The sequence below is a fragment of the Pan troglodytes genome, chromosome 18 (genome assembly GCF_028858775.2).
Source record: "Pan troglodytes isolate AG18354 chromosome 18, NHGRI_mPanTro3-v2.0_pri, whole genome shotgun sequence".
NCBI lineage: Eukaryota > Metazoa > Chordata > Mammalia > Primates > Hominidae > Pan > Pan troglodytes.
The window spans coordinates 47,492,596-47,520,307 of record NC_072416.2 but is presented as its reverse complement, the minus strand read 5'-3'; the positions used below and the strand labels follow the sequence as shown (position 1 = coordinate 47,520,307).

The following is a 27,712-nucleotide window of genomic DNA, read 5'->3' as shown; positions in this document are numbered from 1 at the left end:
GCTGGAAAGGACGGGGGTGTGTGCTGTGTTAGATGGGGGTCTCGAGTAAGCCCTCCCTGAGGAGGTGTCCTTTAGGCAGACCCCTGAGTGTAGTGAGGGAAGGAGTGTTGGATGGTCTGGGGGTCTCAGCAAGGGCAGATGTCCTGTGGCCGAATAAGACTGCTTGGCTGCCATACAAAAGCCCCGTAATGACTCTGCCTATTTTCTAGTGGCAGAAGCAGAAGCTCAGAGAGGCAAAGTAACTTACTCCAGTCTACACATCGAGTGAGTGGTGGAACTAGGGCTCAAACCCAAGTGTTCCCGGCTCTAGCTTTTGTGTCCTTCATTGCCACGTCCTGGATGTAGGTGGCTAGTCATGCCCCTAGTCAACACCAGGCGGAAGTCATTGGTCTTCTCCTAGACAGGTGTGTGCATTAATGATGCCACTCTGGGGTCAGCTTTCCCGAGGGGGGTTCCTGCTAAGAGAGGGGGTAGGCAGGGACTATCCGTTGTGGCTGGAGCAGGTCACGCTCAGTGCACCAGAGCCCGAGAACAATGCCCCGTCCACACCCCGCTGCAGCCCGCCGCTCCTCCCTCCCAGGCAGCAAATTATGGCCTCCGAATGTGTGCCCAGGCCTGCCTTTGACATCAGTGGGGCCCACCTGAGCTTCACCTTCAGGATTCTGATAATCAGCTCTCTCTCCTCCTGGCTTCCCCCAAGACCCGTATGGAAATAAGTATGTGTCTGCCAGGGATCAAATGCTTTTGGAGACAAAAGTCGGTACCAGGGACATTACAGGGAGCTATCATCTCGGCACGATGCTCTTCCACAAAGCCCTCTGCTCCTCTTTTGGGCTGACACAGTTTCAGCCTGAAAGGTTCCAGCAGGCTGACTTGGTTTTAAGCAAAAGCACATCCTATTATTTTTTTGAGAAATGAAGTGTAAAATTAACACTTATTATTCCTGAGCAGAGGAGGGAGAAAGGAGAGACAGGGACTTTGGGATTTTCCTGCTTGGCGGGTTGTTTGTTTGGCAGTTTGAGTTTTTATTTATTTTTATTTTTTTAAATCATAACAAATCAATAGATTTCCTTGTGCCAGCCTCGACTTATGGGGAACAGGAGGCAAGATCTGAATTTCAGCAGGTGAAATCTGCATTTCACTTTACAAATGAGCGGGGCTGCATAATTCACTTGAGTTGTGTGGGTCTGTCTTATGGATGCCTGTCATGTGCTATTAAAAAAAAAAAGGCACAGAAAAGGAAGGGAAGCGATCGTGCGTCTTAACTCACAAAATCCTCCAGTCCCCACGCTGGGGTGGAGGGGCCTGCAGGCTCCCAGACAGCTTTGTCATTCTGCTCCAAGGTGTCGGCCGAGCACTGTGCGATCTTATATAATTCAGGAAAGTGATTCTCGGAGGGTGCCACTATCGGCAGACCCTGCATCTTGGGGTGGAACGAGAGGTTGTCAGCGCCTGCGGGGTGAGAGTGATGGTGCTAGCAAATTCTATCAATATCCATGGGCTGGCTCACATTGGGTCACCAGCACGCAAAGGAGTGTTTGTCACACTAACTAGGGCAGCCCCTCCCCGCCCTCTCCACCTCCCCGGCCCTCCCCCTGTTTTCCTGGATGGTTTCATAGGCAGAGATACACGTAATGGACACCCAAGGGAGTACCTCGAACCCCTCCAGTGGGGAGAAGGCCTCGTCTTCAGAAAGATTTGCAAATCAAAAGGTCTTGCCTTGAGTGGGAGCGAGTCCCAGCTCTGCGGGAACCCCTCAGGCTTTATTCCATCCCCTCCCTTCACTTTCACTTTTTGCTTGTTTTATTTCTCCTCCCCTCTTTCCCCAGGTTTGACTCTCTTAAAACACTTGGGGGAGAGAGAGGAAAGGGTCCCGAGACACACAGTGGTCTGTTGGGCTCTTGATCTAATTAGCCTGGAACCTTACTTTGACACTGGTTTGGGGCTGTGATCTGCTTAAATGGTAGCCGTTTGGGCCCCGGACGGCTTGCAGCTCCAGGGCTGCCTGACTGTGCACATATTTATGAACGTGGGTGCTGGGTGTAGCTGCGGCTATGAATCAGGGGGGACCAGCTGATGAATTGCTCGGCACTCGGAGAACGGAAAGTGACTGTCAGACATGATTTCTCTGATTTATAAGTTGCAGGAGGCTTCTTTGTCCTCTCGGTGTTTGTGTATCAGATGGGCACGTCGCCATTCACAGCCAAGTGGTTAAAGGCCCCCACTCGGCAGAGAGCAGTAAATCCTGTTTGCCATCTCAGCCCCCAGAGCCCCTAGCTGGGCAGGGAGAGAGGGCCCAGCCTGGGGACGTCTCTCCTCTGTATTTCCAAGCCCCTCCAGCAGGCAAGCCCAGAAAATCTCACATGGTTACATGAATCAAGGGTCATTGTGCCTAGTGAGGGAGTAGTCGTGTGTGTGTGTGTGCGTGCACATGTGTGTGTGCTCATGAACTGGAATAGTCAGGGCAGGCTGCCTGGAGGTCATGTACAATGAGGGGTACAAGTCAGGGCAGGCTGCCTAGCGGTGGTGTACGATGGCGGGGGTACATGCATATAGGAAAGGTTTTGTATCCTCTTCTGCACCGCCCCCATCTGGCTGTGTTACTTGAGTAAATGGTCTAATTCTCCAAACCCATTTCTTCTTCCCAGAAATGCAGTTTTCCAAGTAAGCTGGGTTATTTCTGAGACTGAAATATGTTATAAACTATTCTTACAGAAAACTCTGCACAGTTGTCAACCTCACATACCCCCTCCCTCCTTAATGTCCACGGGGTGTCCTCATTCTAATAAGGTCACATGTAAGGGTGGAGTCTCTTTCTTTCCTTGATCCTACACCCTGTGCCAGCACTGGGCAATGTTGTTTGTGCAGGGGGCAGGGGATGCATTGGGGGGTCTTTTGAGGCAGCCCCCCACACTGGAGGCCATCTCTAATTATGATGAACGTCTCCCCAAGGGAGGTGGAGGACGTGCGTGGGGCCTGCGGGGCGAGCGTGCTGAGCCTGCCCTGTGTCCCAAAACTTGTCAATGAATTCCTTTTCTGCTAGTATAAATGGAAGATCTGTTTGAGTCTCTGTCGGGTGTATGTGGCCTAGTTGCCAGGGCTCCAGGGGCATGACAAACACCCGGTAGATTCCAGCCAGTGGGCTATGTGGGGCAGGCCCACCTGTGTGTGCACGTGTGTGTGTGCGCCTCTGCGGTGGGGTGCCCGGGGGTGTGGGGGATGGCTGGGCCAGGGGGAATGCCTGCTGTCTCTGCCAGCCCCTGCCAGGGCCTAGGGACCCAGGGACTCGCCAGGAGCCTCAGCCCATCTGTGTTCATGTCTTGCCACCAGCAGAACCCCTCTGCTACCTAATTCTTGCCTTTAAGGGCAAATCAGAGCACCTGGCGCCTTCAGTGAGGCTGGTTCCCTGGGGGAGCCCAAAGGGGAACCCGTGTCCTTGGCTGTCCCAGATAATACTCTCACCAACACTGACATGCCTGGCAGTAAACACTTATTGAGCACTTGCTGTGTGCCAGGGTCTGTTCCAGACCCCTGTGCATGTATTAGCTCATTTAATTCTCATAGCAACTATAACAGAAAAGCTGTTATGGAGTGTTTCAGACAGAGGAAACTGAGGTACAGAGAGGTTGTGTGACTTGCCTAAGATCACCCAGTAAGGGGAGGGACGGATTCCAACCCCAGGTGATGTGAGGCTCAAACCAGGGGATTCCCCATCCCCACCACTGACCCCTGGGCCCCTCTGTCCTCCTGCAGCCCGGGAAGCAGGGAGGACAGGTTGTCCCCATCTTACTGCACATGAGCTTGTGCCCACAGCATGCTGTGTGGGGCTGAGGAGCCAGAATTTGAACCTGCTGCTGCTTGATTGTGAGCGAGGGCACCAGAGCTCTGAGCCTCCTCGACACTGGCAAGGCTGGTGCTCAGGCACTCTGTGTCCCCCGGCGCCTTTGGGTGAAGGTTTGGGGTCTCAGCAGCTCCCAGGTGGGGAGATGGAGGAGCTATGTTCTGGTCTGAAGCAGGATGGCGAGTTTGCCTGTTGTCCATCATCCACTGCATAGACCATTTGTTTAAAAGAAAAGCAAATAAAAAGAGCGTTTGGTGCAGTATCTTCCATGCTGCCCGTCAGTCTCGAAGTAAAATTCCAAAGTCCTCCAGGGGCTGACAGGGCTTTTCTTGTGCATCCCTGTGGCCTCTCTGACCTCACTCTTGGCCCTCTGAGCTCAGGCACTGTGTTCCCATGCTGGGCTTCAAGCCTGTCCAGCATGGCATGGACCCACCTCAGGGCCCTGCCCCCACCCCTCTCCTAGAGTGCTCTCGCCACGTATTCACATCACCTCCTGACACTGCATTATGTGCTGATGATTTTGTTTATCATCTGTCTACCCCACCGCCAGAGTGGGGGCAGAGACATTATTTGTTTAGTTGCCTAAATAATCCTTAGAGCAAAGTACCTGGCACATAGTACATGCTCAATAAATATTTGATTGGATTTTTTAAAATCCTGGTTGGACCACCTTCTCCATCCTGTACCTCATCCTGCGTGCCTCTGCACAGTGACCCAGTCTTGGGACTCAAGCTGTTGACCATGGCCTGCACACCTGGCTGCTTGATCAGCAGGAGAAATCACAGCAAATGGCACCTCCAAGGGCCACATATTTGGAGCCGGTCCTCTGGGGTCTGTAAGCCTCTAGGGGTGAGGCCATGTGGAGCCAGGATGAGTCTTGGTGTCTGCGGTCCCTTCACCAGTCCTGGTGCTGGGGATTGGAGGGGGGTTAGTGCTGGGGTCTATGGGAGGCCTTGTGAGCACCTGTCTGGGGGACATGGCATGCTGGTCACTGACTGGTCACGGGTTTTCCTTGCAGAGGAAGGCATCAACCACGAGTGTAAGCTGTGCAACCAGATGTTCGACTCCCCGGCCAAGCTCCTCTGTCACCTCATTGAGCACAGCTTCGAGGGCATGGGCGGCACCTTCAAATGCCCCGTGTGTTTCACAGGTAAGGTACCCAGCTTGTGCCCCTCAGGGGAGAGAGATGAACGCAGGAGCCCTGCCCTGTCATTGCGGGATCCCAGTGTGTGCTCTTCCTCTTTCCTTGGCAGGCCTGTTATAGACCAGGACTCCATGGGGGATACCCTGAGGGATTAACAGGCCCTTTGCCCCACGTCCCTCAGTTCAGAGCTGACACGCGCCCTCCTTCAGTGCTCTCTGGCCTCTCCTCATCAGCAGGCTGGTTGGCACCCTCTCCTCGCCCTCTGCACACAGGAGCTAGAAGCCCTTTGTCCAACCCAGCCTCAACACTCTGCTGCAGTTTTCCCCTCCCAGGCCCTGTGTTTGTCTCCCCGAGCCTTGAGCTCTATTCAGCACTTCTGGGGCTCCCAGCTTCACATACTCCTGGTTCCCCCTTCCCTGGCCTACCTAGCTCCCGTCCATGCTCCAGGATGCAGGGGTCAAGGGCAGCTCTGCCGGCCAAGTTCCCAGCCCCCAGACTGGCTGCCGGCCCAGGCGAATGGCTGTCCCAGCCCGAGGCAAGTCTCAGGGGCTCTGCCGGCCCCCTCCTGCTGCCCAGATGGCAGCCGGTGTGCGTGGGAGAGCCTGGCCTTCCCTGCCTCCCCCGACATCTGCTGTCTGCCACGGCAGGAAGCCCACCCTGGGGAGGACGCCTGGCAGGAGGGTATCTCTGAAGTGCTCACCTCCCAGACACACAGCTGCTCTGGGCCACCTCCTGGGTGCGCCCAGGGCTGGGGCCACCTCAGAACTCCTGCCACTGGGAAGCCAGGGCTAGACCTCCTCCATGCCAGGCCCAGGGGTGTCCACTCTGGGGCAAATCCCCCAAACACACACCCCTGGGGCTCCCTAGAGCCCCTGAGCACCCTGATGCCATCTTCCCCCTCATCGCAGGAGCCCCCACCCATCTGTCACTGCCACACTCTGAGGCTGGCACTGAAGGGCCCCAGCTGCCCGTCTGCCAACCCAGGACATGGGGGCCTCTGTGTGGGGGCCCGAGGATGCTGACAACAATAAAAATAGGAATTTGTGTTGGTTGAGCAACTTCTTGTACAAGACCCTGTGCTGAGCTTATTTAATTCAAGTCTAGGCTCTGCCACTTGCTAGCGGTGGGACCTTGGACAAGCCATTTAACATTCCTGGCACCTCAGTTTTCTCTTGTATAAAATGGGGATAATAGCACCTGTCCTACAGGCCTGGGAGGGGTTCAAGAAGCTCACCCCTGTAGGTGTCTGGCTGTTGATGATGGGGATGAGGAAGACAGCATTCATTTGTCTGTGGCAGGCCATCTTTTAAGCACTTTGTCAATATCCCATTTGATCCTCCCAGCCACCCAGCTAGGGACATATTATAATCTTCATTTTTTGAGTGAGGAAATGGAGCCCAGAGAGGTTAAGTGACTTACCCAGGGTTGCACAGCCACTAAGTACCGGAGCTCAGCTTATCTAACTTGAGCCTCCTCTAGTATGTGCTAAGAACACTCCCAGTAGCCCACTGTTTGGGTGACTGTACCTATGCCACAGTGATCCCTGCCTGCGAGTGTTGTGGGGGCAGCTGCCACAGGAGGCTGGGCTGGTGTCCTGAGCTTGGCCCTGACAGCCATGTCTGTGTCTAGTCTTCGTCCAGGCCAACAAGTTGCAGCAGCACATCTTTGCCGTGCACGGGCAGGAGGACAAGATCTACGACTGCTCACAGTGCCCTCAGAAGTTCTTCTTCCAGACCGAGCTGCAGGTGGGTGCCCACATCCACTGCACCACGCCGCCTGATGGTCCTCGGTTCCCCCGTCAGCACCGACGGTCTCAGGGTTAAGGCAAGCTGGTGGAGTCTTATGCTGGCAGGTCTGCAATCAGGGGCTGACCTCCTGGCTAGCAGGCATGGAGTTTCAGCCCCCTGGCCTCTGCCAGCCCAGCGTTCTCAAAAGAACCAACTGCCACCGGCTGAGCCCAGAGCAGGAGTCAGAAGCTTACATTTGAGGTGTTTCGTGGCAAGTCCTGTCTGCTCTTGGGGATTCCATTTCCCTACCTCTATTGTAAAATGATATTTCACTGAGCTTTGGTTCTGTGGCTAGAAGCCCATGATGTCTTTGTGGCTGGGTCCTGGGGCTGTGTGGGGACAGGAGTTAGGTCTGGGGCCTTGGAGCCTCCAGTTTTGTCCATAAAAGCCAGAAAAGAAGAGTAGTGGTGCCCGATTGCCCCAGCTTAGAGGCAGTCACCAGAGGTCCTAAGACTGATGTGGCCCTCAGGTAAGGGACAGGGGCCTCAGCCAACTTCCTTGCATCCTCATCCCCAGCCTGTGGTAACTGAGAGGACCTTGGGAAAGGAAGCTGGTGTGACGGTCTTCCCAGGCATTCGCAGCCACCTGCCTTGGAATCCCATGGGGCCCCATTTCACCTGTTACTGGTTTTTCCAAGGAACAAGATCTGTGCCCAAGTGAAACTGCTTTCTCTCCCACTGGTTTTTGCAAAAAATTCTTGCAACACTGGAGAGATCACATGCCCACCAGAAATGCAACACACGTACACAGAAAAATCTCACATTCACTGTACCTGGACCATAGCATCACACACACAAAGGGAAGGTGCACGCACACAGTTCCTATCACAGTGTATATGCCCAGAGATGTCACAAAGAGTAACACTGCATCCACCCTGAGGAATACCGCACACATGCAGCACAACACTGCACCCCCAAAAGAAGGACCACACTCATGTCCACAGATATATCACATATACACACAGACGGACATGCCGAAATGTCACATACCGAGAATGAGCCTGTCGGGAAGGATATGGGTAGGTTAGGCTGCAATAACAAACCTCCTCTCGGTCTCTGTGTCCTCAACAAAAGGTTTATTTGTTGCCCATGTGACATATCCAAGCAGGTGATGGGGAAGAGACTCTGTTCATAATATTCACTTAGTGACCCAGGCCCACGGAGGGTCCATGCCCATCCACGTTTCCGTAGTCACTGAGGCAGGGAGAAGAGGGAGGTGGTGACTTCTGTACCAGCACTTCAAGCTTCCCCTCGGAAATGATGCACGCCACCTTCTCTCACATTGTGTTGACTAGAGTAAGTCCCGCGGGCGTGCCCAACCTCAAAGCGGGTGAGGCAGGGAATTCCACCCTCTGCCTGGAAGGAGAAGGGAGCCCTAAGGACTCACACACACCAGTTTGGCCCCCCAGGGGGGACCCTACACACCCAGCAGCACCCTCCCTCATCCCCATGCCACTGCTGCACCTGCATGCAGCAATCTCCCACACACCCAGGTTACAAGGCTGGGGCCACTTACACCATGCAGAGTCACTTGAATGGCCACAGTGGTGCCTCCCTCTCTGGGGTTAGAGGGGCACAGCTGTGGCCTGTTGTAGGGGGCCCCCTTCTTACTGTGCTGTGGCCTACCCACACTGCCAGGCCTGGGCCCGCCTGTCTGCACAGCTGGTGGTGGCTGTTGCCTGGAGGACATGCAAACAGGCCCTTGGAGGGTGTGGGGACCGGGGGGATTCACCATTAGATGGTCAAGTCCTGTTTCCATAGGCTGGCCCCATGCCAGGGCTAGGTAGGCTGAGCTCAGGGCTGGCCCCGAGGAGCACCCAGCTGGTGTGGTGGAAAGCCTGTTTCTTTTCATCCTTACGGTGCTCATAAATTTGTGTATTGTACATGAGGCCTTTATCCCATTGTCACAACGTGGGACAGAGTTATGAAACCAATCATACAGACCTGGCCCAGAGAGGGGGTTCCACTTCCAAAAGGCCACCACTGAGCTAGTGACCCTTACCATGCCACTGCTGTCTCCCCATTGATCCACAAACTGAGCTGATGTCTCTGTGCTTAGGATGTGTGGGGTGACAGCTAGGCGTTGATGCCATCCAAGAAGCCTCCCTGCTCGTGTGCTGGATGCGCACCCTCTCCCAAGTGCAGTCCATGCAGCCGCCTTATCCTACCTGCCTTACCTGAGTGGCCCAGCTACCAAAATAGGCCTGGGTATCCTGACAGAGGAGGCTTTCTATAGCCCAACAGGTCAGGCCTCTTTTAAACCCGTGAGTGCATATAAACTACGATTTATTTACACTTTGGACTTGCTCAGCTCCTGCCTGGCTCGCCTGCATTGTCCCAAATGCCAAGAGGTCTCTTCTCTGATGGCCTTGAGATTATTCCCAGAGAAGGTTTCCCATCCTGACGTTTTTGAGCTTCATTGGTGTCACTGGGCTGGGGGCCTAGCTCATAAGTGCAGAGGTGGAGGGAGGCTGCTGCTTTCAATCTGGATCTTGCTTCGATCCCACCTATCTCGAGCTGTGGGCCACACTTGACCTGAGAGCAGTTCATGTGAGCTGGTGGTTCCCTGGCTCATCCCGTTAAGCTTTAAGTCAGATCCTCAAATACTGAGAAACCGCTAAATTACAGCCTTAACGAGTCACTATTTTCTGCAATTAATGATTTTAATTATAGACCGTTTAAATACGGAAGTGTTGTTGCAATGCCAAATCTATGGAAATAATGGCTCTCGTTAAGTAACTTGAATAGCAATTTTCTCGTTTTTGAGAGGAGGGTTTTTCAGGCATTGGAGTGTTCATTGTCCCTACACAGAAGCTGGGGCTGGAAGGCCCTGGTTGGGTGGAACAGGCAAGTGTGCTGTTTCTTGGAATGAGCTGGGGGTTTGGGTGGGGCAGTAGGAGGCAAGGCCAGCTGGAGTTCTATCCTTGCTGGTTTCTTGTGGCCATGTGTAGTTTGAGGTTATGCATGGAAATTCCAGGCACCTGGTATTTGCAGGCACAAGGGACTATGGGCTGAGAGGTCTTGAGAAGATTCTAGGCTTAGGATTGAGCTCACTGCAGGACCAGGAAGTGCTGCTGCAGGAATAGAAGTATAGGAGGTAGAACTGAACCACGACAGGCTTGGTCTCTGTCAACATTGACATGTCTCCCTCCAAACGTAATGTTTTCTTAGGATGCATTAACAGGAGCACAGTTGCCAGTATAAGGGAGGTGTGAGTCCTCTTTGATTCCAAGTTCGGAGGGCTCTGCCCAAAAGACTGAGATTAATTCAAAGGAGTTTAGACAAACTGTTGCAGATTCACAACAGAATAATTAGGAACATGAGAGGGAACTAGCTTTCCTATTCATTTGTTTGAAGCAAGTATGTGGAGGGCCCATGATGTGCCAGGCCCTGTTTCTAGCACCTGAGAAGACAGTGGTGAAAAGATGAAGAAATACCCACGGGGTCTGCATTCTAGGGGATTGATGGGCACTTTCCAATAAGAGCCAATGACATGAAAAAAATAAAACCAAATAATGGGCTAGAGCATGCTGGGAGGTTGAAGTCAGACACTCCTTGGTAAGTGTGGTCAGGGAGGGCCTCCCTGAGGAGGTGGCATGCAAGCTGAGGCCCGATGGCATGAAGGCAGTATTGTGTGGAAGAGAGCCATGAGTGCAAAGGCCCTGTGGCCACTGGGTGCCAGGGCTAGGATGACAGAAGGCAGAGTGCAGCTGAAGCACAGTGAATTGGGGCAGAGGCAATGGAGCCCAGATCATGGCAAGGTTTTCAGGACAGTGAAGGACTTTGGATTTTATCTCCATCATGATGGGAAACCAAGCAGGGGACAGATATTATCTGATTTACACCCTGAATCAAAATGTAAGAAGTTTGCTTTTGAAAGACATGGTTAAGAGAATGAAAAGTCACTGATTGGGAGAAAATATTTGCAAATCACATATCGAATAAAGCACTTGTATCCAGACTATATGAAGAACTCTCAAAACTCCATAATGAGACGGGACACAGAACAACTAAAAAATGAGCAAAAATCTTTTGGCAGATGTCTCACCAAAGAAAATGAACATCATTAGTCATTAGGGAAGGGCAAGTGAAAGCCATAGCCTGATGCCACCCACATAAATGAAAAACTCACAATGCTGAGAGTTGATGAGGGTGGGATAGGAACTTTCACACATTGCTGGTGGCAGTGCAAGATGGTATGGCCATGTGACAAAATATTTGTCAGTTTCTTATAAAGTTAAACATTCATTTACCGTTAGACCCAGTAATCCCACTCTTAGTGTTTACCCAAGAAAAAAAGGAAAATTTACACTCACACCAATACCTCTACATGAATGATGATAACAGCTTTGTCATGGCCCCAAACCAGAGGCCTGCTCATTGTCCCTTATTTGGAGGATGGGTAACAGATGGGGTCATGTGTTACATTGGTACAGGTCATGTGTACATTCTCAGCAGTAAAAGGCAACTGCAGATACATGTTACAATGTGAATGAATCTTGTTTTGTTTTTTAAGTGACGGGGTCTGGCTCTGTCACCCAGGCTGGAGTGCAGGAGTGTGATCATGGCTTACTGCAGCCTCAACCTCCGGGGCTCATGTCATCCTTTCACCTCAGCTTCCTGAGTAGCTGGGACTATAGGTGCACACCACCACACCCAGCTAATTTTTTAATTTTAACTTTTATTTTTAGAGATGGGGTCTCATGATACTGCCCAGGCTGGTCTCAAACTCCTGGGCTCAAGCAATCCTCCCGCCTTGGCTTCCCAGAGTGTTGGGATTACAGGCGTGAGCCACTGTCCCTGGTGCCATGGATAAATCTCAAATGTCACATGACAAAAGCCGTACTCAAAAGGTTCCATGCTGTATGGTTTTATTGACATGACATTCTGGAAAAAGGTAAAAATATATCGCCATAGAAAACAGACCAGTAGTTGTCAGTGGCTGAAGGTCGGAGTTGCAGGGAAGAAATAGGGGAGACTTTTTTTTTTTTTTGCAATGGAACATCTGAGTTTTGTGTAACTGATGTGAAAGCTGCTGATTTAGAATACTGCAGTAATAAGACTAGATATTGCTTTAAAGGAGAATGCAGAGATAGGGACAGACAGTGCGCACAGTTATTTGGAAAATTTTCTAAGTCTGCTAGTGTTCTGTGTACAGAAAAAGTGAATTTTCTAAATGACAAATTTGGAAACTGTGGTTCCCATTGTCATTTTTATGATATTCTTTGTGGAAAGATTGTCACTGGACACATTCAGAAACAGTATCAATGACAGACTTTGATATACAATATACTTACCTTGGGGGTCATGTATGTTTGTCTGCACATGCAAGAAATGGTTCAAAATAATGGGGGACCTATGCAGAAGCTATAACTGCATGTGGTCAACACAGGTTATGTAGATTCCAAGGATGCAAATATCTTAGTGACATAAATATAACAAGATATAACATAAATTGCGGAGAGAATGGGGCTTGCAATGAACTTTTCCATTGTCAGTGTGAACCTGGTTATACTCCTCCAGATTGTGAGCCGCCAATATCATCACCAGGAGGAAGTGTTAATGATGGATTTTAGCTTACGGTAGAAAAAAGTGTACCTTGTTTCCAGAACGACGTGCTGCTCCTAAAAACAATGGTCTTTTGATCAGTTTCTACATTTCTTTTTTACCTTTGCTCATTTTAATTGCTATTGTTAGTCTTAAATGGAATAAAATGAAGAGATTTTGGAGCAAAGCGGGAACAGTAAGCAGCATATCTATCTCAGAAGACAGCAGCAGGAACAACAACGAGTCACAGAGTTAAAGTAGCCCAAGTGATAACTTCGAAGCCATAGGGTGGAGAAAGGATATTACCAAGAAACTCACCATTAACTGGCCTGATCTAACAATGAAAAAAAAAAGTTTTCTCTCATTTTGTTATGGCTTAAAGCTTTCAATTTCACAAAACAAAATAAATCCTATGACTTGAAAGCAAGAAAAAAAGAAATAGGGGAGACTAAGCTTTGTCCATATACCTGTACCCTCACCCACATATACACCTGCCCACGCTCACCCCACACCTTGAAAACCCAGGCAGTAGGGGATCCAGTCTGACCTCGAGGTGCTTCCAGGAGTCTATCCTAAGTCTGTTTAACCAGGACAAGACTTGGATGGATTGCAGAAGAAATGCAGGGACAGTTGTCTTCGAGCATTTTAAGAACTCTGGGTCCTGGAGGGGTTCTTATTGCTGCAGGTGGCTCCAAGACTTTTGGCAGTGGGTGCCAACTCAGAACAGGGGTTTTGGTCCTGGATAGTCATGGCTCAGGCATCACTCTCTGCAGTTGGCGCAAGCTAGAAGGGAAATTAAGCTGTAGGGACATGAGTGGATTTTGGATGCTAAGAGCAGGAAGCAATGTTGGGTTTTTGGCAGCCCTATTCCCGGAGCCAAGTGTCACTTAAATAAGGCAGCTACACTCTGTCTTCTCTAAGACTGCCTGGTCCCTGCCTTCTGCCTCTTTCTGGCTTTTATTGTCCTCTCTCTCTACAGCCTGACTTTCTGGGCTCCTCTGCACAAGGAGGAAGGTGGTCAAGGTTCCACAGCTCCTGTCAATTCTGCTAAGACAGACACCCTAGGTAGCTCAACAGAGAGGATTTAGTGTGAGGATTGGTGACACAGGTAGCCAGAAGGAACACCCAGGAAACCCCAGAGATAGTGACAGCGGTGGCAGCCAGCCCTCAGGCAACAGGTGCTAGATCCCTGGAGGGGGAATCTGGTAGGTGAGCCTGGGTCAGCTGTCCACCCTGCTCCAGTGAGCTGTGGCTGGGGGTAGGATCATGTGATACCAACCAGCAAGTTCAGGGTGCTGTTCAGGGAAGGGGTGCATGACCTGGATGGACACTGCGCATTTGCAGTGTGTGGGAAAACTGTCCAGAAATGGAAAGTGCTGAGGTCCCTGTCGGTAGAAGTGTGCAAACAATGCACGTGTCTGAAATGCTGCCAAGAGTGAAGCAGGGAGCGGCCCAGTCTTTGTGAGGGCAGCTCCGTATTTAAAACCTTGCTCTGTCATGCACCAGCCGTAAGCCTCAGTTTCCTTACCTGTAAGGCAGGGGTGTGAGTAGTTCCTACTTAAGAGTTCAGTTGCAAAAGGCCCTTGGCACAGTGGCTGGCACACAGAGCATGTAGCAGACGCTGCCTGTGATTATTATTGACATTGACTTCTGGGCAGTTTGAGGATCAGATGGCTTTGGGGATTCCCTCTCCTTGGAGTTTGCTTTGCTTTCATGGTTTCCAGCCTTAGTTTGAACAAAGTGAGACTCCAAGTCCTTCCTTGTGTGGCATCCCACCAAGCCTCAGGGCTGTGGGCACAGGAGACCCCACATTGGGGCATTGGGAGGAGCCAGGTGCCCAGGGCAGTGAGACGGGGCATAAAGGGCATGGAATGGAGGCCAGAGGGCCGGGGCTTCGGGTCCCCCTTCCCCCACTTCTCTGAGCGCCTTTGACCTGGGCTCTTTTCTTAGGACCCTCTATTTCTGAGCCACATCCGGGCGCCGTGGAGGGTGGTATGTAGATTTGACTGGGGGTGCAAGACAGTCCGCAAATGTCAGAGCTGTTGGCCTTACATTCCCAGCCTCAGGCCTCAGCAGATGAAGGCCTGGGGCCCTATCGGCCCCATGCCAGCGGTTAGCCAACCTGAGGGGAGGGGTCGCCTCTGCCCACCAGCCCAGCTGTCTCTGCATCCCCATGGGCACCTCTGTGCCCACAGACACTGGGCACGGATGGTGCCTCCATCTCCCCATCCTAAGAGCCTTGCTGCTTCCTGTTCTTCATCCTCACTGTGGGGATGCGTGCATGAGGGTCATGTGCGGCTTACCAGCCATACAGGGCTGGAGTTAGACAGTGGACAAGCTCCCCTGAAATTGTACAAGAGACAATTCTCATGGCCTTCACCCCTGGGCCCTAGGTCTGTGCTGCGGGCCAGGCTCTGTTCTAAGCACTTTGCATGGATTGTGTACAGCCCTATGAACAAGGTACTCTCATCCCCATTTACAGATACAGAAACTGAGGCTCTGAGAAGTTAAGCGGTTTGCCAAGGGTCATTTGCAAATGGCAGAGCCACACATAAAGCTGGATTGTCTTTGCCACCAAGGCAAACAGAAACCCTCCAAAGTTTAAATAAATTGCCATTTATATGAGCTAATAGATTTAAATGAGGCCTGCAGTGCTGAACTATAAAAAGCTTTCGTTGTCAGGGGACCCAGAAACTATTTTAGTAGTTGGGCCAAGCAGGTAGCACAAGTAGCAGTAACAGGGGATGCAAAAAAAATTGCTCCTGGGTGAGCCCAGCTGGGAACGCCATGGGGCCTGTGCGCGCGGGGCCAGGGCTGTGCATGGCCACGTTTGCCAGGCTGCAGCTCGAGGCCAGGACCCTACAAACCCTGTTGCTTGCAAATGAGCATCAGGATGGGTTTGGCTTAGGCTGGGCTTCCTCTCCCCAGAGGAAGGATTCATTCTTGTCACGGAGATAGGGACTTCCTAAGACCTCAGGTTCATGGTGCTGCCACCTTTCTCCCCTTTATGACTTGCTTGGTCCTGTCATGGGGGAATAGAACTTGAACTAGAGAGACGTCTTTTTAGACATAGAACTTCTGGGATCTTGGAGCTGTGGGGCACTGCCTGCCAGGGCATGTCAGAGTTCACAGCGCGTGTATGTGTGCACGCACACGTGCACATGTCCTTGATGAAGATGGTTTTGGGGTGTTGGACCAGCGCCACGCCCTGGAATCTTGACTCCCTCATTGACAAAGCCAGGGGCTGCAGGAAGTGATTCCGTGAGCCAGGCCCGCGGTGGCAAAGCGGCCAGCCCAGCGTTGAGCGGGTGCATTTAAAGGATTAGCTCATGCTGTTTGCTTGTGTGTGCCTAATCATGCTGCTTCCAGCTAAATGATTACAATTGATTAAAAGCAGAGCTAGGTATTCTAACAAGCAACCCGGAGCCCTTCCGATAGGGTGAGCCGGGCTCTGCCAGGCTGGGTCCTGGTACCCGGCCAGAGGGAGAGCTCTCTGAGACAGGGGCGGGATCTCAGCTCCCTTGGGACCCTTCCTTCCTAGCCCTTGAGAACATTTGATTCAGCCCTTGCCCTGATTCCATTTACTGAGTACCTACTCCCGGCACCACCTCAGGAGCCTGAGACAGAACTGGGAACAAGGAGACAGGGTTTCTATTCTCATGGAGCTGACATGCTTTGGGAGACACTGATGATAAGTCAGTAAATACATGAACTAGGGGATTTCAGAATGTGAAAACGCTGTACTGTGATGGAGAGTGGTGTGTGTATGTGCATGTGTGTGTGTGCGTGCTTGTGCGTGTGTGTGTACGCATGTGCGTGTGTGTGTGTGTGTGTGTGTGTGTGTGTGTGTGTGTGTTGGGTGGTCAGGAAAGGCTGGCATTTCAGCTCAATCCTGGAGGTTGCAGAGCCAGTGTGGGGAAGAGCTGGGGGATCCTCCAGGAGAGGGAAGAGCCAGTACCAAGTATCTGAGGCCCAAGCAGATTTGGGGTGTTCGCAGAACAGAATAAAAAGGCAGAGGGACTAGAGGGGCAAGCAGGACAGACGGCCACTGCCTTCCTGCGTTATTCTCCTGGGCTGGCCTCGCATCGCCTACCCAGTGAGATCAAGATGGGGCTTCCTAGATGCACGTACACCTGCCTATCTGCCTGCAGGAAGTACCCTTTCTTTCTCTTAATGCATCAGCCCAGCTCCAGTGCCTCCTCCCCTGAGAAGCCTCTCGGATTCTCCTTCCTTTGGTTTCTCCAGCCCTTGGTTTAACCCCCCTGATTCCGTTGGCCATATGGATTGTAAGTCACTACGTCTACACCAAACTCTCCACTCTGACGTGAGTTTTTGGAGAGTGAAGACACCCTTTGCCATCCATCCATCCATCCATCCATCCATCCATCCATCCATCCATCCATCCCCATATGTGTTAACATATTTTTTGAGCTCCTGGAAAGTCGGAAAGAGAACACAAGCAGGAAAGGGGGAAAAGGAAGAAGGGGAAACCCACAGATTCCGGGAGCCCATTTTTAAAATCCCTGGTCCTTATAAGATGGGTAACCAAAGAGCCAGTTTCCTTGTCTCTTTGTACTGCTGCTGTTGGATCCAGCCAGATAATTATAACTAATAATAATTAAAAATCAAAAGTGCTCTAGGCACATACTTAGCATTTGACTCTGGCTGCGCTTTCTGTGAGTAGCGGCATCTTCCTCCTTCCTGCTTTAGAGATGGCCCCGTCCTTGTCAACCTGACTTCTGCTGGGAGACCAGGGCCCAGATGGGTGTGGCCTGAAGTTGCTGGCTGACACCCAGTGGTGGTTCCAGGGAGTGAGAACCTGTTGCTCACGCTGGAGTCAGCCACTTGTGAGGCCAGGAGCCTGGGGAGGGCTGAGAGTTGGGCTGGCTGCTGACCCCCCGAAGTCTCCCAATCCCCATTATTTTCTTTTTTATTTTTTTGAGACAGAGTCTCACTCGGTCACCCAGTCTGGAGTGTGCAGTAACACGATCTCGGCTCACTGCAATCTCCGCCTCCCGGGTTCAAGTGATTCTGCTTCAGCCTCCCGAGTAGCTGGGATTACAGGTGCCCACCACCATGCCTGGCTAATTTTGTATTTTTAGGAGAGACAGGGGTTTCACCATGTTGGCGAGGCTGGTCTCAAACTTCTGACCTCAAGTGACCCACTTGCCTCGGCCTCTCAAAGTGCTGGGATTACAGGTATGGGCCACCGTGCCCAGCCGCCCATTATTTCCTACTGCAGATGTTGTATTTCTCTGGGCTCAGTTTCCACATCTGTTAAATGGGGTAAGACCTGCCGCCTCGGGTTGTTGTGAAGATGGAGTTCGCATGTGTAAAGCACTTTATAGCATTTAGGATAGAAGGATTGCTGAGGGTCATTGTGGCCCTTTTCCAATAGGATCACTTTATGCTTCCTGCCTTCCCCACTAGGGTAGGAAACCAGAGCCCAGCACAGCCTGAATTCTACTTAATGTGACCACATGTTGTGGTGATGCCATGCCCATGCTGTGGAGCTCACAGTCTGGCCTCAGATGCCAGCCCTGCCACCAAGCAGCTCCATGACCATAAGCAAGTCACCGGCATTCTCTTGCTTTCAAGAGACCAGGGTTATTGAAGAGCCCTTCTTTGTTTGGTACTGGGGTAGCTGAAGGCAGTGATGCCTGAAAAGCTCCCAGCATTGGGTCTGGGTCAGAGTCAAAGGTTGGTGAGCCCTAGTCATTGCCCTGCCTGTGGTCTGGAGGTGGTGGGCTTTCTGTTAATGCATTCATTGACTCATTCAATCAATCATGTGTGGACGTGCTCAATCTAGCCCGCAAGTGTTTACTAAGCACCTGATCTGTGCCAGCTGTGCATAGGTGCTGGGGACAAACAGAGGCATAGACTAAGCCCCTCACATGTTGCAGGGAGGGGAAAGTAAGCTAATAAGGACAAACAGAATTTTTCTTATGTGTTTGTGGAATATAATATAATGTGATGTAATATGGTATAGTATATAATACAGTATAGTATAGTGCTGCATCATACCATATCACTCATACTACATACTAAATACAACATAAGTGCTACACACAACAGAGCCCCACAGTTGGGCCCCCATGTGACATTAAGGGGCACTGTGGAGCCTGAGCTTTGCCCTTGCTCCCTGTAAGTTACTGTGTTACGAGCACAGTTGGTCTGTGTCTCTAAGCCTTGGTTTATTTACTGTCAAGTGGGGCAAGGGTGTTCCCAACCTAATAAGGTGTGGCATCATCATCATCATCATCACTGTTGTCATTGACATGATTATTATTGCTGCCACTACTGGAGGCAGCTGTGTCTCCTGAGGGGCCATGTGTGGCAGTTTGGGGTCTGCCTTGGGAGAAGTCTGGGGTGGACACTGACAACACTCCTTGTCCTTAGAAGGCCCAAGGCACAGGCCTGAGCCTCTCACCCCAAAGTAGTACAAATGAGACAGCATTTCCTGAGTGCTTACTGGGAACCTGACTGTAAGCCCTTCATGTGGGTAGCCTCTTAGGACCTCACGCATGAGGTCCATGTCATAGATGGGTAAACTGAGGCTCCCCATGTGGACATAGCTGCCAGCAGAGAGAAATGTGAGGCCAGGCAGTCTGACATGAGTGCCTGTGTTCGCAGCCTGCGGGCTGAGGCAGTGGGGTTGGAGATGACTCTCAAAGCCCTTAGAAGCCAAGGGTAGGTCTCTGGGTGCAGGGTCTCGAAGTGGGCCTCACCTCCCAGCGAGGCAGGCGTTCCAGAGGGTGACATGGAGGCTGCATGCAGCTCCCGGGGCATGATACTGTCGCTGGTCTGGACAGCCCTGGGTGAGCAATGGCTTCTCCCTGGTCACCACAGAGGCGCAGTGAGGAGCGGGCACCGGAGGGGTAGTGTTGAAACAGAAGTCTGTGCCCAGCTGTGCTCAGATACCCTCGTGAGCCTTGAGGGTCAGCTCGCCTGAGCAATGAAGTGTGTGAAGGCCCAGGTGGGGACTGGGGGGCCTCCCCTCAAGGCCCAGCTCCAGGCAGAGATGGCACTTGGAATCAGCCTCCGGCTGCCCGGCTGCCCATTGGAGCCTGTCATTCATGCCCTAGGGCGGGGGGCCAACCAACTTTAGAGGGCACCATGCCATCTCGACAGATGGGCACGGGGGAGCTGCCAGGAGCCTCAGGCCGGTGGCCATTGTGTGTGTGGTGAGCCGAACCCCTCCCCGGCGCTGCCTCAGCCGGGACCACATGCCTTCAGTTTCTTAGTAACAGTGACAACACTGCGAGTGGCGGCGCCTCACCGGCTCCACATCCACAGAGGTTTGCACCCTGTAAGCCCTGCCCCGCATTGACTCAGACAAAGAGGGAGCCTCTCACACGGGAAGACATGGGGCCTTGGGGCCTGAGGGGGTGACCCCAGACATAGACACAGACACAGACACTCCTGTCAGACCACCTGGGCTCATAGCTCTGCTTTCCTGGCAGCTCTGCCCACATGGGGAGTCTCAGTTTACCCATTTACGACAAGGAGACACACTCATGTGAGGTCGTAAGAAGCTACTCACGGGAAGGGCTTGCTGTGAGGTCCCTCGCAGCACTCAGGAAGCACTGCCTCATTTTTACTGCTTTGCGGCGAAGGGTTCAGGCCTGTGTCCTGGGCCTTCTAGGGACAAGGAGCACAGTCAACATCCACCCCCCAGAAATGAGGTTTGGGGGCCTCAGAGTTGCTTTGTCAATGTGACCTTGGGCATGTGACCTCCCTCACGGTGACTCACTGTCGTCACCTGGACAGTGGGCTGCCAGTGCCCCTCTTGGAGGGTTACTGTGGGGATGCAGCATCATGCTTGTAAATCATCGAGCATGGTGCCTGGTCCCCTAGGAAGGCCACATGGAGGAGGCAACATCTGAGGTGGAATTGGCAGAGTTGATGTGGATATCACTGTCCCTCTTTCACAGATGGGAGAAGCAGGCTCAACAGCGAGTTTAAGCCACTCGCTTGATGTCGTGTCCCACGGCTGGTAAGTGGCAGAGCTGAACCTGCAACCCTGGTGGTAAGAGGCAAGGTGAAGGACGATGGTAGCACCACCACCAACCAGGCACTAAGGGAATCCTTTTGCCTTGATTTTCCCATTCTGAGGACAAACCTATGAAGCCAGTGCTGCTGTTATCCCCGTTTCACAGGTGGGGAGACTGAGGCATAGTTGGGCAGAGATGAGATTTGAACCCAGGCAGCCTGAACATACAACCATTGTCCTAACACCAAGGGCAGGAGGTTTTGTGTTACTGAACTCCATTTGTGTCAGAACTTTCTTGATACAGCAGCCTGTGATCCTGACTTATTGGGAGCGGGGATGGCTGCCTGCATCAGGAGGCTGGGGTCTGGCATGGCTGGGGATGTCTTAGCCCCCATCAACGAGAGACCAGGGTGCTCTGGGTGGAAGCCTGGATTGTACTCTTTGGTCAAGCAGGAACAATTACTAATGACATTTACAAAGAAATTAATGATGAGAAATGCAAGTTGGCATTTCAGGAGCACCCGTCAGCAGCCGTGCGCCAATACTCATAGGAGAGGCGAGGTGCTGGGGGCTGGGCATGGGGAAGAGGAGATGGCAGAAAATTAATTTTGCTGTGTCAATAATGAACGTGGCTCCACTCATTCTGCTTCTGAAGTTTAGACAGAATCAATCACGGACGGACTGGGGCTTGTCCGGGGCTGCATTGAGATTCACTGTGTGGCTGCAATATGAGCAAGGGAAAGTGACAGTTTCAGTTTGGTGTCTCCTTTAGGCATCCCAGGGGACAGCAGGGATGGGAGTGGCAGGGGACAGTGAGAGGGAAGGAGGTAGTCATCCTAGGACAGGGCCATTTGGGCTAAAATCTATGTACCACCTCTTACCAGCTAGACGACTTAGCGAGCCACTTTGCTTTTCTGAGCCTCAATTTCTTCATCGGTCAAACGGGAACAACTGGGAGAAGTAAAGATAATATATAAAGAGCAGAGAGTCCAGTTTCTGACACATGGTAGGAGCTCAGTATACGGGAGCTGTTGCCTTATTTCACGGTTGTATTTTAAGATACACAGCTTTCCTCCTTAGAGCCTCTCTTACATTAAGTTGCAATACCTCATTTGTGTGCTGTAGTTTAATTGGTCATATTTTTTGTTTGTTGTGATACATAAAATACTGGAGCATCTTATGCTCTTTGGGGTTCTAGGGTAAATAAAATACAGCGTTGGTGGGAAGCGTGGTGGAAGGTGAGGAGCAAGATGCTAAAATTGTCTAGGGCAGGGAGGGGATTTCCAGTAGGATAAGGAACCATGCCTGCCCCTGCCCTCCCTGACTTCAGGAGCATCCAGAACAATCTAACCCGGTCTCTCCTCACATAGGGGAGAAGGGACGCACAAGGAAAAGTCACTGTTTTTATAACATTGAACATTTTTATAGAGCAGAGGGTGAAAACTCACAGTCCATGGCCTGGGGATTGTGGAACTTTTAGAGGGTTGTCTATATTCTATTTTCACTTTTTATTTTTATTTTTTAAGAAAGAGAATCTTGCTCAGGCTGCAGTGCAATGGTGTGATCATAGCTCTCTGCAGCCTTGAACTCCTGGGTTCAAGCAGTACTCCCACCTCAGCCTCCTGAGTAGCTGGGACTACAGGTGCACACCACTATACCCAGCTAATGTTTTTATTTTTTGTAAAGATAGGGTTCACTATGCTGCCTAGGCTGGTCTAGAACTCCTGGCCTCAAGCAATTTTACTGCCTTGGCCTTCCAAAGTGCTGGGATTACAGGCATGAGCCATGCGCCTAGCTGGTTGTCTGTGTTTTAAAACAGAGAATTTCCATCATCATAAAGAGTCATTTAGCTAGTGGTTTTTGAGTGCCCGGCATTGTTCTTAGCACTGGTAGGCATAAAAACATTTGATCCTCACAATGCCTCTAATATGAAGACAAGCAAAATGAGGCACAGAGAGGTCAACTAACCCCCCAAGGCCTCAGAGCTGGTTAATGCTGGACCCAGGCCACCAGCCCCGGATTCTGTCCTCTTCACCACCACACTAAATGGCTGGATTTATTGATTTTTCTATAAATCAGGCCTGGCAGCCCCTGGCCGACATTTCTGTGTGACCCCTTTGGATACTGGGATGTGCTTCCTGGTTCAACACAGCCCACAACTGGCCTTCCTTACCTGGCTTACTACCAACTTGCACTGTGAGTTTGTAACCCCATTGAAACACTTCACAGTTTGCAATTATTATCTCATTGGTGCCTCTGCAACCATTGGTGCCTCTGCAACCTTCTAGGGGCCACTAGAAATGCTCTTGACTCTCACCATTTTGTAGACTTGAATACAGGCTTGGGACCTGGGCATTAAAGTAGGATACTGGCAGAGAGAAGTGGGGCTTGTGGTGGGAGTGTGGAATGTGTTCTACTCATTTGGGATTGAGTGTTTGAGCGGAGGAGGCAAGTGAGGCTCTCTGCTTCCTGCGCAGTGACCAGTTTCCCAGCTGAGGCCACACCTGGAGGTATAGTCTAGACAGCTGCAGCCCTGACCTGTGGCGCCATCTTTGTTTCCTCATCTTTGCCTCAGAAGCTGCCACATCAAAAATGTGGTATTGGCCAGGCGTGGTGGCTAACACCTGTAATCCCAGTGCTTTGGGAGGCTGAGGCAGGAGAATTGCTTGAGGTCAAGAGTTTGAGACCAGGCTGGACAACATAATGAGACCCCGTATCTACCAAAAAAAATGTGGGATCATCCATGTTTTTTAGTTGACAGAGATGACAAAGCCCTGTGGTTAGTATTAGTTATGACCCTATTAAGTGTCCATACAGCATTTTACATGTTATAAAACCTTTTACATATGTTATCTAACTTGAAGCTTCTAACAAGGCAATGAGGTAGATATTATTAGTCTTACTTTTCAGGTGAGTGAAGGAGTACTTAGAGAAGCGAGTGACTTGGCTAGGGTCAGAAAGACAGTAATTAGCCAAGGCAAGATTTGATCTCCAAAGCCCATTGTCTTCTCATCAACTCATCAACGTTTACCGTCCTACCCACTTATTTATTCATGCACTCCTCTTCCTCCCACCATTCATCCATTCATCTACACATTTATCCATCCACCCACCAATCCATCTACTCATCCATCCACTCACCAATCCATCTACTCATCCATCCACTCACCAATCCATCCACCCATCCATCCATCCATGCATCCATCCTCTCATCCATCCTCCAGCCACCCATCCACTCATCCATCAATCCATCTGTCTATCAATCTATCACCTACCCATTCGTCCACCTACCCATCTCTCCACCTATCCATCCACTCACCAATCTGTCCACCGATCCTTCCATCTATCTATCCACCCACCTTTCCATCCATCCATACATCTGTCCATCACCTACACACCATTTCATCTATCCATCCATCCATCTATTCATTCATCTACCCATCAATCTGTCATCCACCCACTCCTCCACCTACCCACCTATCTATCCACCCATCCACCCACTCACCAATTCATCCACTATCCATCTTCCACCTACCTATTCCTCCATCTACCCATCCATCCATCTGTCCATCATCCGTCTACCATCCATTCCCCCATACCCATCTACCCACCTATCCATCATTTATCCATCCCTCCATCATCTACCATCCATCTCCCTATCCATCCAGCTACACGTTCTTTCACCATCATCACCCTCCAGTATTGAGTGTGAGGTACGTGTCAAGAACCACACAGCTTTTCGGATGCCTTCTTCGTGTGCTCTTAATTTCACACTTCGCTCTTACCTATCCCTCTCCTTACTTTAAAACTGTGCATATACCTACACACACATACACACACACACGAAAGCACACACCCCTCTGGTGAGATGAGTGGGATGGGACAGACTGGGGATATAGATAATTCTTGGTTTGCATTATGAAAACCAGTGACTTCTGCCTGGTGATAGAAGTGGGGGGCACAGGGCAGACCCACTTGATCATTGTGGGGCAGGTATCTGGGCAGTGACAATGTGCCCACTGTTTGGTTGGAGGCTGGGTATGTATGAGAGGGCAGACAAGGCATTTGAGGCCAGGCCACAGCATTCTTCAGCCTCATCAGTGGGACCAGCTTCCAAAGAGTGGGCAGCCCATGGAGCCCTGCCTTTCTGGGTGACGGGATCACCCTTTGCTGGGTGCCAGGTTGGACTCCCTCTCTGGACTGGCAAGGGTGTACACCTACGTGTTTCCCAAGAACCGTCACAATCATAAAGTGTAATCGGTCTCAGCTGCAGTTTTGATCACTGGTGCGTGCACACAATTTATCACAGCAAATTAGGTCCATCCTTACAAGCTTCTGCCCTGCAGCCTGGGGGTCTGTCAGCAAGGGGGCTGGGCCATGAGGGGCTGGGGGCCATTCTTGGGGGTTGATGGGCCATGTTTTCTGAGGAGGCCCCCTCAGAATATCCGCCAGAACAGTTCTTAGTCTGTAGGACTTAATTTTCTAGAAATTTTGAGGATGCAGGAAAGTTTTCCTTTTAACAAAAATTTGGAAGAAAGTAAAAATGGACACGATCAAAGTTTCCTTATGTCATTTGCAAATCCTAAAAGCACTGGGTTAGTTTGGGGACCTGAACATATGTGTTCTGTATAATTAGTGACCGTGTGACCTAGATTTTCCAGTACAGTCCTGATTTCAAGTACTCCATCCCAGCTCTTGGCTGTTTGTCCTGATTTTTGGTTTGTGGAATATGGTGACTCTATGTGGATCTTGGTTTTCTCATCATATTTTGATGAATAAATATTTAAAGTGGTAAAGGCTTGCAGAGTCAGAAAAAATTTTCTCCCACTTATTTTTTTCCAACCTGGCAAAACATGTCATGTGTAGGTGTGCCCTGTGCTCACCTTCCTGCCTCCCACCTGCCCTGCCAGAGCAAACACAGACACTTCCTTCCTGCAGCATTTGTAAGCCATCAGGGCCCCCTTTGCTGGACTGGCCTATGACTGCAGGTGAGGCCTTTCCATAGGGGAAAGAGCTCCCAGTTCCACAAGTCTCTTGAGGTCTTCTGTTCTTCCACTAGCTGGCACTGGGAGCCACACTGTAGACAACAGTGGACGGCTCAGCCCCAGCAGCACAGAGAAAGCCCCTCTGCTTGCACTCAGCTGGTGGCATGTTGTCCTGGGATGCTGTGGCTCCCTCCCACCCAGCTGAGGATGTCTCGGGCTGCTATGATCTGTGCACCTTCCAGCCAGGAATGTTGCTGAGTGTCTTAGCTATTGGTGCAGCAACCCTTTCTCTTACCTTCTAAGATCCTGCCCACTTTTTTGTTGTTGGTGGTGGTAACAGAGTCTCATTTTGTCACCCAGGCTGGAGTGCAGTGGCACAATCTCAGCTCATTGCAACCTCCGCTTCCTGGGTTCAAGCGATTCTCCTGCCTCAGCCTCCCAAGTAGCTGGGATTACAGACACACGCTGCCATGCCCAGCTAATTTTTGTATTTTTGGTAGAGATGGGGTTTCGCCATGTTGGCTAGGCTGGTATCGAACTCGTGGCCTCAAGTGTTCTGCCCACCTTGGCCTCCCAAAGTGCTGGCCTCCCAAAGTGCTGGGATTACAGGTGTGAGCCACTGTGCCTGGCCTGTTTTTCATTGTAAAAATTCACATAGCATAAAATTTACCATCTTAACCACTTTTAAGTGCTGGTTCAGTGGCATTCAGCACATTGACACTGTTGTGCAATCATCACCACCATCTACCTCCAGAACTTTTTCATCTTTCCCATCTGAAACTCTGTTCCTGTTAAACATTAACTCCCCATTTCCCCTTTTCCCAGCCCCCAGCAGCCACTGTTCCACTTTCCATCTCTATGATTTGGCTGTTTTAGGCACCTCATACAAGAGAAATCATAAAATAATTCATTCCACCTGGCCTAGTGTCCTCAAAGGATCCATCCCAGCTTTAAGAAAAAGGTATAACCTGCTCTGGGCATGGCCAGGGCAAGGGTTATGGGGAAGACAGTGGAGCGGGGCAACTGTATTTTTTCTTCTTCTCCCTTGACCCTATCAGTGGAGGCCTGGCTTTGCTACAGTAGCTTGCAGGCTGTCATTTCAGAAATACTCGTTGAGTTTTTACCAAGTACAGGCTCTGAGCTAATGGGGTACAGTGGAGAGCTGAGACAAGGTCCCTGTCTTGTTGCACTGATGGTGTCATGAGGGGCAGTTGGCCATGGTGCGTCAACAACCAGGTCACTGCAAGTTGCAGGACATGCAGAGTTGAAACCTCTGCAAGGTGCAGAGCGATGTTGTGATGGGAGTCTGTGGTCAGCGGACAGGAAGCCTGCTCCAGGAGGATGGCTCCGATGTGGAGAAGCCCCAGGAAAACTGGGGTGTGGGGGACACTCTGGATAGCAGGAGTGCTGCTGGGAGGGGGAGGGGCTTCCGGGCTGCGGTGTTTGGGGGCCTGGCAGAAGGTGGTGGCTGAGGCTGTGGGCCAGCGAGAACCAGACCATGGAGGGCCATCTGGGCTGTGGTCAGAGTCTGGATGTGTTCCGGGTGTGGGTGGGACCCGCCAGGGAGTTTAAAAAGCAGAAACCCTTCTACAGCTCTGCCTCCTCGAGGAGACAACCCGGACTGTGCTTCACGTTGTTTTCTCAGCTTTCCTTTGCCAGGAAGGGGGCCTTCAAGGGGCCCTTGCGTCCTAGGCAGGTGGGGCTGCTGGAGGGACCCAGCAGTGGGGTGAACGTGGGGCAGATTAGCCGCACAGGGTAGACAGAAGGCCAAAGTAAAAGTAACTGGCCTCTGACCGCTTAGCACTACATGGTTAGTGTCAGGACTGGGGTGTGTGTGTGTGTTTCTGGGGGGGGATTCGAGGGTATCCATGAGTGTGTACCTGCATGGGGTTGTGGGGTGTCCATGAGTGTGCATGGGATTGTGGGGTATCCGTGTGTGTGTGAGTGTGCATGGGATTGTGGGGCATCCATATGTGTGTGTGTGTGTGTGTGTGTATGCGTGCACATGGGATTGTGGGGACCTATGTGTGTGGGCACATGGGATTGGGGGGTATCCGTGTGTGGGGAGGGTGGGCACATGAGGGGGGCAGGTGTGTGTGTGTGTATCTAGAGTATTTGTGTGTGTGCATGCATATAGAGTGGTGTGTGCACAGTAATAGGAACGCTGCCTTGGGAGGCTGCTTTCGTAAGCACCCCAAGGGGCTGCCCCTCTACCATGCCTGGCCTCTCCTATTCCCCATGGGACACTGTGGAGGGTAGAAGGGAGGGATCTCAGGTCCTTTGAAGCAAGGAAGGTGTGGGGGTTACTTATGGTCCAGATTTTTGAATGCGGTCATGTGGCAAACTCTGGCGCTTGTCTCTCCAGATAGCCCACGGACAACCCCCGAGACAGCCGTATTGAGCCTCCTGGGTGGCT

The 27,712-nt window shown here is 51.3% G+C and overlaps 1 protein-coding gene and 1 pseudogene across 4 annotated transcripts in view; both read left to right on the top strand.

The window, feature by feature from the left end:
• ZNF423 (zinc finger protein 423) overlaps positions 1-27,712 on the top strand; it is a 364,983-nt gene that overhangs the window by 325,390 nt on the left and 11,881 nt on the right. For all 4 annotated transcript variants that reach the window (XM_024349825.3, XM_054668363.2, XM_054668362.1 and 1 more), the window contains 2 exons: positions 4,860-4,991; positions 6,615-6,730. In XM_024349825.3, the coding sequence (XP_024205593.1) occupies positions 4,860-4,991; positions 6,615-6,730 (248 nt within the window). The remainder of the gene's footprint in view (positions 1-4,859; positions 4,992-6,614; positions 6,731-27,712) is intronic.
• Positions 11,102-27,349, top strand: LOC134808789 (A disintegrin and metallopeptidase domain 3-like; annotated as a pseudogene).